Below are 15,960 nucleotides of genomic sequence, written 5' to 3' on the forward strand. Positions count from 1 at the left end.
TGTTCACTACCATGTCCGATTTTCCTGGGCTGACAAACTGCTGAGAGAAGTTTGGATGAGGGTTTGATGGAGTAGGTCTGCAAAGGAATTTCACCTCAGTAATATTCTGCAATAACTGTGTTTTAGTGTGGTGTTATTCTGAAGTTTGGCTTCTTTTCTTCATAGCCTGTATCTTACTTTCTTGACTCGTTAACAACTCTTACCTTATTGATACACCTGTCTGAAATGCTGGTTTGAAGCGCCCCATGAAAGCTTTTATGCTTTTCTTTGGTTTCACTTGAGGATAGAGTTGTAGAATCAGAATCCCAGGTTGGAAGGGACCTCGAGGATCATCTGTCAATGGTGGTCCTAAACTCATACAGCAAATTGATGGTCTGGTTATAAATATAACTCCAGAATCCAGGGTTTTGGCCTTAAAGCACATTGCTTTGTATTAAGTTAGATGCTTGTTGGAGGAAAACTACGTTTTCAGCTTACTTATTATGTTGAGAGTTTTTTAAATGTTCATTCAGCAGAAGTTCTGGTTTACCATCTAGTAATTAACTTGTTGGTTGCATGTAGTGATCAACAAGTAAATGAAATCTTTTTCAACAACTAAAAGGAAGAGGATGTTTATGTATTTATTTACTTTTTTTTTTTTTTTTTTTAAGTTTAATTTCCCTAGGAAACATTCGTTTTTAAACCAACAATCTTTTCAATTACATTGATAGCTCAGTGAAATTCATTCAACTGTTGCACAGTGCATCTTGAAAAGGAAAACGGTAGCAAGCAGTACAGTTAGTGAAAATTAAGTGATGTTTATTAGTTTTAAAAAGCCATAGTGATCTTTATACCAAAGGCAGACAACATAGTTTATCTTGTCTTTAAGTTACATTGCAATCTTGTGATGTTTGTTACTTCTACCTTTCCCTCTTCCAACAGTGGCTACTGTAAATAAGGCCATTATAGTATAAAAAGCATCTCTTCCCTCAGAATTTAGTCTAATTAGAGAAAAAAAAATCAGGAAAATTATTGTAAGTGAATAATGTAATAAGATCTTGTAGGTTTTGTTAGTTCTGTGTTCCGTGCTTTGTTTTATTGCATGTGTCTGTGGCTGCTTTTGTAAGACTAAAAGCATACTCTTTAGTGAGCTCCAAGGGATTCATAAATTTATCACATTTAATGGAAGGGTGGTAGTTATGTAAGAATGGGCCACCAGGAAGGCCGCTAAGTCTTTCAAGCTGTGCATAAATCCACAAGGCTGATGTACTCCTCAAAGCCAAAATAGTGCAATCAATAGTTAAGAGGCTTAAAAATACTTAGTTTGATAATTGGTCTTGAATTATTATGTATTTAAAGATACATAATCTAACATGTTTGTTTGGGCTCCCTTGGAATTTAGGTGCAAGTTCTTTGGCAGCTGTAAAGGAGATGTGTCCTTGGGCCACCATGGTGGGCATAGCAAAGGCAGAGAGAAATATCTGGAGGATGCAGACGGGAAATTCAAGTGCAACATTTCTTTTGTTTTCCTGCTGAGTGAAGCTCATCTTTTCATCCCTTGAAGGTTAGCTGCAGAAACAGAGAAATGTTATTGTCCCAAATGGACCCTGATTAAGAATGGACTTTGTTTCACTCCATGCAGTAAGTTTAATAACGCAGATCTAAATTGACCGTATCAATAGCAGAATAGGGAGTATGGTCCTGGGAAAGCAATTTCAGTGGCGTAGCACTGCAAATCTGAGAAGAGAAAGGGATTTTGATAGGAAAAATAGTAGTAATATATGAGAAGAATTTAGGGCTATATTTGGAAATAACAGGACAGTATATTGCAAAGACACCTTCAGGTCAGGTACCATGAGTACTTGCAGGATCAGGGCTCTTATTTGAGAGATCTGATTGCCTGTATGAACCAGAATGAATCACTGTCATATAAACCATGAAGTGACAGATGGGTTTGTCAGGGTCTGGAAGTCATTTGTGTGTTTAAGTACCTTTTCTCAGATTGAAGACCTGTTCTTGTGAAATGGGCAATGTTCCATGTTGAAGTAATTCATAAGGTGAATGTCTGAGTGGCTAGAGTGGCCAGGAAAAGATGGGGTTGTGTGCTTTACAGATTGCTGTGGAAAATAAAAACCACCCAAATGCATATGAGGGTACCATTTTATAATGAAAGAAGTACTGTAGTTGAGGATATGAGTTTAAATGCTAGTAACTGGATCTGGCAGATAAAAAACTCTTCTTGACTAATCTCCTCAACAGTACCTTCACTATATAATTTCTTCCACAGAGCTGTACTTAGGTCATTGAATCAGTCTTAATTTATATGCTGTCAAGATTTATCCAAATAAAATAGCTTTTAGGGAAGTAGGTATTTCATTATGTATTGTACTATTGTGTGGCAGATGTATTAATTAAAAAAGAAAGCAATAGTAGTACTGTTATGTTGAGCCACTGTTGTTCTGAGACAAAGCCATGTAATGGTTTAAAAATACTCCAGTATAAGAGTTGTTATTATGATCTTTACCTAATTTTAGGTGGACTTTACATATTCATTTAACTGTATGAAGTCCTTCTTAATCTAGACAGTTATTTGGAAGACTGGTGCTGTTCCAGTGTTACTTGTGAGTTTTTTTATATATATATGTGTGTGTATATATATATATATGCATCTAAAACCCCATAAATTTCTTTCTCTTATTATAATAAAGCTTTCTTCTATAATTTTTGTTTTAAGAGTGCCATCTAGTGTCTAAAGCTCTTCAATACCAGTTGTGATTTATCAGTTAATGGGCAATTGTATTGGCAGAAAAGAAAAATTATTGAATCACTGTTTAATAAAAAAATGGTATGGAATCGTTTAATAGGAAAAATGTAATTTTCAACCAAGTATAAGGAAAATGAATTTAAGTTTTTAATATAATGAGAAAACATTAATTTCAGCTGTGTTACTGTTGCATTTAACTGCTTAAAAGCAATTGTGTGTTTGAGGAGTTTGTGTAGCATTCTTGAAATGAATGGGCTTTTTCTTGGTATGTGTCCTCTTGACCTTAAATGAGTATGTTACCAGGCTCTAGATTAGTATCTAATATAGAAACCAATAATTATTTCCCATGGTCTAAATACCCTGTATATGTGAATTCTAACAATTACAAGAACAGAAAGGGAAATGTGTGTATTAGGAAACTGACCGTTGTAGGTATGTGCTCAGGGACATTTTTTCCAGTAACGGATGGTTAATGTTGTGGGAGATTGTTGATTTCAAAAAACAAAACAAAACAAAAACAAAAACAGCCTGGCTATAAAATATTTATACGCTAAAAAAAATAAAATAAACTGAAAGGTTTTCTTTTGGTTTTGAATGTTTGCTTAATGCCAGAAATGCTCTAAAATATAAAAAAGAAGTCTTACAAAGATCATTTCCCTATCAGTGACTTGTATGTGAAGAGGCAGTAAATATGTGAAGCCATTCTTTTCTCTTGGGAAGGGCCTGCAGTCCACTTGTTCAGGCAGAATGTCTTTAATAGTGCCTTATGTTAAAATCGGGTTTAGCAGATAGTGATAGGACCACTGTTTCAAACCTCTTTATTTGTTCTAAATTCTTTATTCGTTTATGAATATTGTATTTTGATTTCTGTTTCAGGAACTTCAGCTCAAGAGGAAGATGAAAGATAGTGTCATTGAAGAACACCTATATTTGGGGTTTTCTCATCAGTATAGAGATAGTATCTTTCCCCTTCATACATCTATTTCACTGTTTTTGCTATCCTACTGTGACTGCAAATTATTCAAAATTTTCTTAGTGCGGACTGGTGAAGATGTGGATGATCAGTTTGTGACAGAAAACCTCCTTGGTGATCTTGATGTCCATGTAATTTCCAGAAGTGAGCTTCCAGTGGTTGTGCAGAGCTGCTGTTTACCTGCTGTTGTTGTAAAAGATGGGAAGTTCTGCCGAGCTGGGCTTTCTGTTGTCTTAAGGCATGTAATACAGAAAACATATGAGACAGATCCATCTAAAAAGGATGTTTTGGAACTCTTAGGCTTTAAGCAGACCTGCTTAAAAGCCTGTGCGGAAGTAAGTGCGTCTCTCTTTTACATACATGAATAGGATTTTTAAAAAGCATTAATTATACTCTGAAGTGGACTTTTAATGTTGATGTAAACTAAGTTCTTTTAGTAAGAAACTTTAATTTGCTTAGAAGAGAATGGAGAATTATCTGTATTTTGGTGTAAAGAGGAAGAAGAATTCTTTTTAAAGTTACTACTTTTTAGCAGCACAAAAAGAACACTGAAATTAAAAAAAAAAAAATAGGTCAGATCCTTGCTTCATCTGCAGCGTAGTTTCAGTGAGTTGTAAAGCACAGCTTTTGCAGTTTGAAGGAAACTAGGAAGCACCTGATTTATTGTTAATTTTGTTTTCCAGGGCACCATATACTGTTAGCTTTCATCATTGCCAAGGTGCTAGCTTATGCTCACCAAGATATTCAGGATCTTTTCAGCAGAGCTGCTACATGGTCAAGTAGTCAGTCCCTAGCCTGTACCATTACAGGGATGTCCATCCTAGGTGCAGGGTGTGATTGGGTTTCGTGCTGGTTCGTATCAGCCTGTGCAGGTCCTTGTGGATGGCAGCTTGCTGTTGGAGTTTGGTGACTGCTCTGCTTAACTCACTGTTATCTTTGTGAGTGTATTCCATCTGCCCCTCAGGTCATTGGTAAAGAAAATTAAATAAGATGGGCCTCAGCACAGGTGCTTGAATAGCTCCACTTCTAAGTGACCTTCAGGTAGAGTGCGAGACATTAACCACTACTACCCTATGAGCTGATATTTGAGCCCATTTATCTGTAGCGTACTCATCTGGCAGTTCATCTATACTTGCCCTAGTAACTCCTCTCAGGAGGCTGAACACCATTATTTCATGATCGCTACATCCATGGTTGCCACTGATAAGTGTGTCGCCAACTCAGTTCATCCTTGTTGGCGTGTAGCAGGTGTGGGGAAGCATATCCCTGTGTTAGTCCATCCAGTACTTGAAACTGCTGGCAAATTTGATTCCATATTTCAGATGGCTGCAAAGTGAGTAAACTAAGTAAGAAAAGACAAGAATTTGAAAGTTCAAAGCCTTTAAGTAGAGATAATAAGAAAAATAGGACAAGAAACAATAACATGAAAACAAATTTTTTTAAGGTGCTATTTGGTTAGAATAAAATTTTTTGATGTTGCATGCTAAAAAAACTGTAATAATGCATTTCTGTAAAGTAAATGTGCTCAAAATCTGTTTGGTGCAATTTGGTTTTACTACTAGCACTTGGGAGAGATGACATGTGTAAGCTTTCCTTCTCATGAGTTACGCAGCCACTCTAATCTTACACCAATAATAAGGCATAAAAATATGCAATTCTGGATAAGTGTTCATTCTGTTATATGTAAAATTTAGCTTCCTAGTTCTGCTGTTGCAAAAATAATACAGAATATCTGAGTTTCTAAGATTATCAAAGAATGTATTTAAATATGGAATTTCTTTGCTTAAAATGGATAGAAAGGTACTTAGGATTTTGTGTCTCTTTCTGTAGAGGCATTAATTACATATATTTATCTGACAGGTTAGCCAGTGGACTAGGCTCTGTGAGATCAGCATACCTCTGGCTGTTGAAGAATTTTTGATGGCATCTCCTAATCACTGTCAGACTATTCCTCCTGCCATTTTACAGCTTGAAAGGAAGCTTGGCGAACCTGTCCGAGTACATAATGATGACAAAATTCGAAGGCAGAAACTTCAACAACAAAAGGCTGCAGTGCCTCTACTTGCTAAAGCAGTAGCAGAGGAAGGAAGGACCATGGAAAGGCATGAACATCCAGTCCCAAGTTTGGAACTGAGCATAGCTTTCTCCAAGCTGCTTGTCCAGGGAGCGTCAGATGCAGTCAACAGGGAGGCTGCTCACATCAGGAGAACAAAAACCTCAGACCTTCCACTTTTGGACCACGTTTTTGCAGAAGGGCTTTATTTTACCATTGCAGACATTGTGCTTTTTCCATGCATTCATCAGTTCTTGGTAAGATACAAGTTCTGCAAATATTAAGTTGTATATATGTGGGGTTTTTTTAAGTATTGTGAAGTTGTAAAATATGTTAATTTAAAATATATTGTGACATTCGCAGTGTGAACTTAACCCAAAAGAGAAGGTTTGTCTTTGTTTCTGTATGAGCAAAGAACAGGGATTGGTGAGATCACCAAAATTGCTTTTAAAAGCATAGCATATGAATGCTGGGGAAACACTGATAACTGTGAAAATACTATGCTGAAATATTTTAGTACCAAGTTGCCCAGTAAATTTCTCCAAGAAAATACTTAAAACTGACACTTAAAGTACATTCTAATGTTCATAAAGCAATAATAGATAAACATGAACCTATTTGTTGCTCAAATTTGGTGTACCAGATTTATGACCGTGGCTAAATGGCTATTTACTAAAATGAGACCATTTTATGCATGAGGAAGTTTTTGAGATTTGGAATTTTGATTCCATCATAAATTGCAAATTTTAAAAGGGGGAGGAGAGTTGAGAGTGGTATAATAATTTTAAAATACTAGAAGGGATGTACCTCATGAGAAATTTAAAATGAACATTTAAAGTATGTTGTAATATGCATAGAAAAAAAGTAGGAAAGCATGAACCTATTTTTGATTTTGGTTTCAGTAAATTTCTATCCAGTTTGTTGTACTTTTACTGCATGGCTTTATCTAAATTGAAATTCTTTTCAGCAAAGATTTGAAACTTTATGTGACTTTATTTGACTTCTGTTTTGACTTTTAAGCAGATGTGCCTAAAAGAAAGCAAGCATCTTCTAAGACAGTAAGAATCCCTTTTAGGGCGGCATGGAATAGAAAGAGATTCAGGGACTATGATGGCTTTTCATAGGTGTAAATCCTTGACTTTCCTTACCCGTACTAGAGCCAAAGAGGTACTCCTTTATTGACTAGGCAGAGACTTCCAAAAGCTCATTTGTTTATGCTACTATTATATAATCTCTTGAGAATCTTTTGTCTACAACTCTTTCCTTTAAAATACACTGGGCTATGACTTCCAATTTGCTCATTTCTCTTCGTAATAGGTTAATTATTCTTTATCTCTGCTGTTCTTTTCTTTTTGTTCCTAGGAATGACTTTTCTGTTTGGGGGGAAACATTCCTGTGTAGCCAACCCAGCTTTTTATCAAGCCCACCTACAAAATAAGGCAGTTTTGTAGCACATCTGTGGGTAAATTGGGTGCCTAAGGCAGCATAGTACCAATGTGTCAGCAAACCTCTTATTCTTTGTAGTTTTGTTTTTACAAAACTATCTGTATTCTTCTTCAAGCAAGCACTGATTACTGTGAGCCTGCTTGGAAATGAAATGGTGTGTCTAGGGAGCCAGCTTTATTGGGATGTGCTTCAGCCCCTGAAACTTCAGTAATCTGTAGTTCTGTCGTTCATAGTATTGTTGCTACTAAACTGTTTTCCACAGGTTATGGGAGGTCCTTTGTTTACTGCAGTGAAAGGAGAAGTCGCTTGGGAAAGGTTACTTCGCTAGAAGCTGTTGGAGTGAAGTTTCTAACTGGAAAGTTACAATTCTCCTTGCAGTCCTATGAGGTTCAGTGCTTAATTTTTTTAATTTCTAATAGAATCCTATGTTACCTGTATACTAATAGAAAGTCCACACTTTCCGTTGAACATCTGTATATGGAGGAATTGGAAACCTTCCAAGAGTTTCATGAAGATAAGACTGAAAAAGCATTGACACAGGTGTCCGTCAGGGCACCACACTGATTATAGAAAACCCGACAAGAAATCTTTGCTCCCAACACAGAACAGCATTACAGAAACACTCTCAGAAGTGGCAGTTCATGCACTCCAGTATGCAATTTGCCAGATGTTGGTCGTATTGACTGTTAGGTTGAATTAGTAAGGTCCTCATGTCTCTGCACCTTTAGATTAATAATCTGTTAAAAGTTTATTTCACCCCTGTTGTAGGGGAGAGCCATAGTCACTTGTTATTGAATGTTATATCTTTGTACAAAGCTTATCTGTGCCTTAGAAGGAGATTCTGTGTGTGTGTTGGTTGTTATTTTTTTTTTTTTTTGGTAAGACTTACTTAGTAAGTGCCAGTGTCTTGCAGATCCTGTTGTACAAATATCTTAACATGGTAACATGGGGAAATAGGAAAATATATCAAAATATGTATTTAGCTTAATAAAGCCATGCAGTTTTGTTTGGGTTTTTTTGTTTGTTTTTGTTTTGGGTCTTTTTTATTTATTTAAAAACAAAAGAAAATACCACAACACCGCCTGCATCCCTTCTCTCCCTGTACCCTTTTCTCACCTCTGGAAAGAGGTAGTACTTAGTAGTACAACTGATGTGAGCTCAGCTTCAAACTGAGTTTTACAGTGGGAAAAAATTCTGTGACAAGACTGAGAGTCTTGTTCAGCACAATCTGCATACTTAGTTTTATGAGGATGTATACACAGAAAAGAGTTAAGGAAATGACAACTGTGTCTTGATTTCCCATGACAATAAAATGATGCAAGCTTGCCTACTACCAGTATTCCTGCAGTTACTCTATGAGATTGATAGTTATGCTAGTGTCTGTTGCCAGGAAGAGTTCCCGAGTGAAGCTGGCATTTGCATTTTGATTTTGCAAGTTGGTTTGCCAAATTTGCCTTATGGTGTTTGAAAACAAATAGAAAACTTGGAGAAGATGCTGTCAGTCAGATTTAGAGAAACATTTTATTAAATCAAGATAATTCCTCGCTAACTCTGAAATGTGACAAATGTCTGATTTATCACTTCTTTAACCAAGATGATGTCCTCAGTGGATTTCTGTATGATGATAGCAATATGGGAGACCAGAGGTAGGTTAATACGGCTACCTTTGAACTGGGGTGCTTAATCTCTGCTTTGTTTGCTGCAAATCATGTAACAGCAGCTTCTGTGTGGATGATACTAAACAAAACCAGTAAGACAAAATACTTTCCTACTGTTTAACAACATTAATGTATTTCAGTTGTCTTTATTTTTCCAAAGCTGTTTTAGTAAGAAGAGCATATTCTGTACATGGAAGTGTTTAAACACTGTGTAGATGAGGCCCTTAGTGGCATGGTTTCATGGTGGACTTGGCAGTCCTGGGGTAAAGGTTGGACTTGATGATCTTAAAGGTCTTTGCCAATCTAGTTGATTCTGTGACTTTGCATACCATGAGCAGCTAAGAATACTGTATTTATTTGCTTTTCATGTGTGACCCTTGAGTCCTGGTGGTCTGCAACTTATGAGCTATATATTATACAATATATTTGTGTTACCTTGCACCAAGGATAGTCCTAAAAAATTTGGCCTTCAGTTTCATTTTAACCTAAATTATAAGAACTCTGGGATAATGGGACTTTATTTCTGTTCTCTGGTCAATTATTGTCTTCTGAGCAATTATACCCTGATTCCTCCAGTTATCATCAAAATTAGGTAACTTGCATCTGAAAGCTTCTTGCAGGCAGTGGATTGAAAATGCAACTGCTCTTGATGGAAGTACTGGAGTTTAATTCTGTATTAAAATGTTATTTGTCACTTACATAACAGAGCTTCCTTGATTGTTAAAATAAAATCATGGTAGTTGCACTTCCACTTTGCTTTAAGGGCATGAATAATAATGAATTCCTCGATGGGTATGTGTCTGGAAAGTATCATACAATAAATATGAGGAGACCTGTCTAGGAGATTGTAGTTGTAATTACCAAAAGTAAGATAATGAAGCTGAAGAGTTGTTTTTTATTACCTCATTCCATTTCTGTTATCTGTCTGAGGTTAGCTTTGTTACGCTTTCTATTAGTTGTAACTGTTTAAAATTAATGGAAGAATAACAAAAGCTGTGTTCTCCATCTGGGAGAAACCACCGTTCACTTTTTGAAATACAATTTAGAACACTTGTTATCAAGTGTAACGGTGTCTCGTAGAATTGCTTTCCAAAAGACTTCTTCCTTAACTGAATTAATGTATTTCTGCCTGTGTTACTATTAGGATATTGGATACTAAAATTACCAAGTTCATCTTCCTTTGGTTCCTGTAACTGTTACTAATTGCTTGTGATTACCCTAAGAACATTATAGACACAGCATGCAAGAAAGCTGCTTGAAATTTTACATCATTTCGAGTGTTCTTTACCAACTTCCACATTCACACTGAGGACAGATACGTGGAGGAGCACTGCTTCCTTATGGCCTTTTCTGCCTTTTCCTGTAATGGTGATATTTAATTTTCTGCTTAAAGCAGGCACAGCATCACAGAATAGTTGAGGTTGGAGGGTGCCTCTGGAGGTCATTTTATGTAACCTTCCTGTTCAGAGCAGAGTCAGTTAGAGCCACTTGCCCAGGGCCATGTCCAGTCAGGTTTTGGGTGACTTTAAGGATGGAAACTCCTGTACAAGGATGTTCTTCACCATTGCAAAACATTTGGGAACCTGAACAAAAATTGCTTAAGTTCATCACTTGCATCCTTTTTAAAATTAGCTGATCTTCATCTAAAAATATGATTTGGGTATCTTTTTGAAATATGTGCATTAGATTCTTAATTAAACAGGTTGGGGTTTTTTTTGCACTTAAAATTCTGTTTCTACTGAAGGCTGTTTCAACTCACCATCGTGTATACTTAATTCAGCAAAGAAGTCTCTTAGTTACCATTTTTGTGTATGAAGTTAAGATGGTAAAAAAGCTTGAGTAAGTATATGACCTAAATAAAAAGTTTTGGATTTGGTGCTAGTAAAAAAAAAAAAAGTCACAAACGTAGTGCAAGTGCAAAGACATCCATAAAGATCAGGGACAATGTGTGCCAGTGCCTGTTGTGCTGTTACCACATAGTCAAAGGTGTTTAAGGTTGGGTTGCCAGCAAAACAGCTGTCAGTGATGAGCTTTTAAGGGCTGTAGGGTGCCTGTGGGAAGCAGCAGCATTCAGGTACCGTAGTGTCTTGCATAGAGTTCAGTATTTGTTTCAAATTACTGCCTGGGGTTTTGTTTTGTTTGTTTTTGTGGGTTTTTTTGTGTTTGTTCTTTTCTTGGTTTTTTTGGGGGGTTTTTTTGTTTACCTTTTTATGATTACCAACAAAAATGAATTATTGCCTTGCTAAGAAATAGCAGATAATTAAGAATATTATTTAAGTAGTGTTTTCCTGTTACTGATTGAAATTATGATTAATATTAGTCATGTAAACCTTTGCGTCCTATTAAGCAAATGGCAATTGCAGGTAAAGTCTAAATAGCCAACTGGCAGTTCCACTGGCAGGACCGAGCTTTTAACTAGCTAGCTTTTTGCATTACCATTTTGCTATGGGTAAGCATGCTTGGCATGGAGCTGAGCTCACTTCTGTAGTTCATGCCTTCCTGTGCCTTGTAAGAAGTTTACAGTAGCAAGTAACCTTTCCATTTTATTTTTCTAGGTTTCCTGCAAAACCCAAGGTAAAAATCTTTTAAATTTGCCTCTGATATCCAGCTGGTATCAAAGAGTTCAAGAAGTACCTGGAGTAAAGACAGCTGCTGCCAAATGCAATATGGAGTTTCTCCAGCTTCCAGAGTTGATGTTTGCTTCAGAGGAACAGTTACAAGACTTCTCTTCAGTTCCTGATGAATTAGAAGAGGATAATGAAGACAGTCATTTTATAGGTGGTCCAAGGCCAACTATGACTAAGTTAATGGTAATCTTTGCTTTTTAATGAGTTATTTTTAATAGTAACAGTCTGCTTGATTTGGAATAGGTAAAATTTATTAGAATAGCAAAAGCAAAGTCTGACAGCCATGAACAGTTTAATACCTTTTGCCTATCTTCTGTCTGATATGCATTGACATAGAAGTGATTTTACATTTTTGTTTTGACAGTCGATTCAGGAATTGAGCAAAGATAGGACCGCTGGAAGCCTTTTCAATAATTCTGAATAATCAAAGTAAATTGTTGTTTGAATTGCAATATTATGTTCCTCTTTTAAAGTTATTTATATAGCAGATGACAAAACCCATTGCTTCTATGTTTGGCCTCATTATTCTATCATTTCCGTTGGGTTTTTGCTGTTTGATTAGAGCTTTGAACATCTGGAAACCATAGTAAGTTTTGTTAAAGAAAATTCTCTGTTGTGTTCCATAACTCTCAATATTTTAATTTTTTTCTTATAGAGGCTGACAGCATTTCCTAAAGAAAATTAACAGAGCTTTCTTGGGAAAATGAAAGAAATACATAATTTGAATCCAATAAGCTGTAGACTCAGATGTGTGTTCAGTTTCAGTTAGGCTGAAAGTTAGTTGCACAGTTTGATTCGATGCCATTAAATTCAGTAGGAATTTTGATACCAACTTTGGTGGGTAGAGGATCAGAGTCTTAAGTCCTGTCTCCTCTCTTTTCTTGTAGGAGAATGGTGTTGAAGCAAAGTTTGCTCCTCATCCATGCCCCACTTGGACCCTAGACTGGACCCATCTGCCATCTGCGGTCAGTCCTGGAGAAGGTAAGGGGTTTTATGTGTATGTTTACGTATTTAACAGTGCTGTCTTCTGGAAAAGCTACTTAACTGTTTCATGGGAAGATACATCACTTCTCAATGTATTCCAGAGCTAGGTAACACAGGTAAGCGGTTTTAAATCTGTTCTAAAATTCAGTCTCTTTGAGACACATGGTGAGATGACTTCCCTCAGGTCATCAACAGCTGGTGGCCAAACTGGGAGTAAAAGCTTGACCTTGTTTCTGAACCATATTTTTTCCCCACTGTTTCCTACTTTCCTGAACTTATCTTCATATATAGAACAGTAAATTCTGACTAAATTATGTTACTATAATTGTCATGAATATTGTACATGGACTGTGTCCCCCAAAGCAGCAGCAGCTGATTTATTCTGATGAAAATAATATTCATTAGCAAAGTTTGGTAGCTACATATGAGTGAGTCTTTCGTTTTGTCCTGTCCTTTAGTGTTTGTTTATTTTGCTGGATTGCAGGGCAGTTTGTTGCCTAGTGGCTATTGTTCTACAGAGAAAAAAAATGGTTTATCATAATGTTTGTTGTTTTCATTAGTATTGTGAATGTTGAATACCTCTTCTACTACACAGTAGAGTTTCATCTAAAAGTTCTTATAGCCGCTGTCAGACAGTAAGAAGTTAGTGGACAGTAACTCCTTCATACAGGGAAGAAAAAAGATGGTGTTCTTTGTGTAAATAGCATAAATTAGATACTGCAGTCATTCTAACCTCAGTGGCATAGTACTTCTGATTTAAAGAATACAGAAATATACATGCAACATACAGATACTCTTTGATGACTAATATGTTGTTTAATATCTGTCTGAATACAAGCATGTATTCCTACCTACAATACACAGGCTATAAAAATAAGATTAAATTTGAAGTTGGTTTCCTCTGGTTTGGATCCATCTAGTGCCCAAAAACCCTTATGTGTACCATGAGTAGACTTACAGTTTTATATAGTGTCCATCCTCCTAACATCAACTGTTTACCTCTGGTTTTGTCCTGAGAGAACACTTACTGGGAAGTTGCACACCCTGCTTCAATGATTGATCCTTTCTTTTGTTCTGCATGAAAGGAAAATAAAAAACCAAAACTTGGGTTTACGTCTGTCAGCATTATGTCATGCTTGTTTAGACCTTATGTGAATGTTTTGGATATGCTTCTTACGTTAAAATAGCTCTGTAGTCTGACTGCTGAAATGCTTAGGGAGGATTACGTGTGTTTAACTTCTGTGACGAGTTCCAGTATTTTGTTGGAAGTGAATAAACATTTTTGCTCGTTTCCAATGCTCAGGGTTTTGGCTGTAAATTTTAGTTCATACTTTTGGCAAGATACCTCTTCTATTTGAAAGAAAATTTTGAAGAAGATGCATAACATGCAAGTACACATTTTGAATATATATTTGGAAATTTTGTGCTGGAAGGACTAGATTTTACTAGAGGAACAATCATGTCCCACTGTTTCCTGCCTGTGTCCGTCCATGCTCGTTCTCTTTTCGCATTCGCTGAAATAGTTACTAATGATGTCGATATCTGAAGTTGGGTTTCAGTAAATTTTGGGGAAGGATTTGCTAGCTCAGCAAGTACTGAGAGGGAGATTTCTTTTTTCTCCACCCAAGATTAGAGTGATGCTGATGCCATTTTCTAATTTAGGGAACCTCCCAATCATTGTGGTTTTAGTCCAGGAGCAACAGAGTCACATAGGACAAAAACGAATTTCCTGATATGAGAATTGATTTTACTTTTCAGTTGGATACATCTGCATGCTTACCTCTGCTGTTCTAAGTGGTACCATTCTCACTTTCTTGATTCTTCCGCTAGTACAGCCTAATCGTTGTTGTATGAATTGAATTTCTAATATTTTACTATTAAATCCTACCTGGTATGATAAGAAAATAGTCACTGAATCTGACAAGGTTTTAAACTAGATTTAAGTAATGGAATTCAAGCTTTCAAATACATTACTCCTATAACTGGTAAATAAATTTCCTCTTATTTAATGTTCGTAGCAGCTGAGACAAAGTGGAGATGTTTCTGTTAAAACTCACTTTGGTTCTTTTATCCCCAGGGAATTTCATTTGCTGAGAAATCCTAATTTAATAGCATACGTGATGTACTTTATTTGCTTAGGTAACTCAGAATTTGTGTTATATGTATGTGGAAGTTCTGGGATTGATTCTACTGGAGTCACGTTTACATTTAGAAGTAAAGGTAGATAAGGTTGTGAATGTATACAGACAGTAGAAGAAGAGCGTGGCAGGTCAGAATATAAAAGTGTAGGTGGTCACAATGTGAGACTGAAGGGAAATGAGGTACTTGCATCAGTACTACAGGGAAATAATCATGTGGTATAAGTCAGTATAGAAAATGTTTTCATTTTTTCCCAGACAGGGTAGTGACTGAAGTTTTGGGAAGAGGGGCTTGCTGAAATAAGAATGCCGAGTGGAAATTGTGTGCTACTGCTGATTAAACCTGAGGCCTTGGAAAAGGGAGGTTATATATAATTAGATTTGTGGCCAACAAAGAAATGGGGCTGTGGTTTCATAGTTCAGGTTAGGCTGCAGTAGAAAAGGATTTTTTTTTTTTTTTTTTTTAATCCTTTTGGAACTTCAGTCAACCCTGGAGTTTTTACTTTTGTTCCTCATCTCGTGTATGTATGGAACTGTTCCTTGTCTTCGGGTTAATTTCCTATTCACTGCAAAGGCTTTGTGGATATCAAAATCAGTTTGATTTCTTATGATCAGAGATGCTTCCTTTGGCCTTACTCAAGGCACATTAAGGGGAGAGGGAAAGTGAATGTATGTGGGGATGGAGAGCGATAACTCTTGTTGCTGCTTTATTATTGTGACAAAATACGTGGATGTAAGCCTTTGGTACTGGCCTTTTTTCATCAAGCATTGTGTTCACGGTGACGCAAAGGGAGAAATATTTTTTTTAACAATAATCTATTTTTTTTTTCTTTAAAACAGCAACTGTGAAATTTGAGAATGGGAAATAACTGACCCACAGTCTCACAAACCCTTCTGTTCTCATCAGTTGAAATACTTGTTAAGCAGGAAGTACTTGAAAGTGCTTTGCTTGTCGTATCTTATTCTGAAATTACTAGCTAGTGTGACAAAGTGTGCATGGGATAGTATTTACTTAAAAAAGTAGTGTTTAACTTGCGCTTCTCTTTCCAAAGCGGGAAACTGCTCACAGAATGAATGTAGCAAGTAGTAAACTACATTCTGTAAGCTTATGAGTAATACCCTTTTCCTCATAATTTTTTTTTTTCTTAAATGAAGGAATTTTAGTAGACCAAAAAAGAGTGCCTTAGCTGTAATACAGCTACTGACAGGCGAATGTGGAGGGACCACTATAATAAAAACTAGGAGTGCGTGCACAGCAGGAGATACGAGTTTGAGGTGGAAGTTGTCAGTTTAAAACATGTAGGCAAATAAATAGGACTAGATCAAAATAAATGAATG

The 15,960-nt window shown here is 36.4% G+C and overlaps 1 protein-coding gene across 1 annotated transcript in view; it reads left to right on the forward strand.

Moving 5' to 3' along the window:
* The first annotated feature begins 1,493 nt into the window (after positions 1-1,493).
* Positions 1,494-15,960, forward strand: part of GSTCD (glutathione S-transferase C-terminal domain containing) — a 56,455-nt gene continuing 41,988 nt past the window's right edge. The window contains exons 1-5 of the mRNA XM_080619689.1: positions 1,494-1,620; positions 3,620-4,051; positions 5,577-6,026; positions 11,429-11,683; positions 12,388-12,481. Of these exons, the coding sequence (XP_080475815.1) occupies positions 1,597-1,620; positions 3,620-4,051; positions 5,577-6,026; positions 11,429-11,683; positions 12,388-12,481 (1,255 nt within the window). The 5' untranslated portion in view covers positions 1,494-1,596. The remainder of the gene's footprint in view (positions 1,621-3,619; positions 4,052-5,576; positions 6,027-11,428; positions 11,684-12,387; positions 12,482-15,960) is intronic.

This window comes from Psittacula echo (genome assembly GCF_963264785.1).
Source record: "Psittacula echo genome assembly, chromosome: 1".
NCBI classification, from domain to species: domain Eukaryota; kingdom Metazoa; phylum Chordata; class Aves; order Psittaciformes; family Psittacidae; genus Psittacula; species Psittacula echo.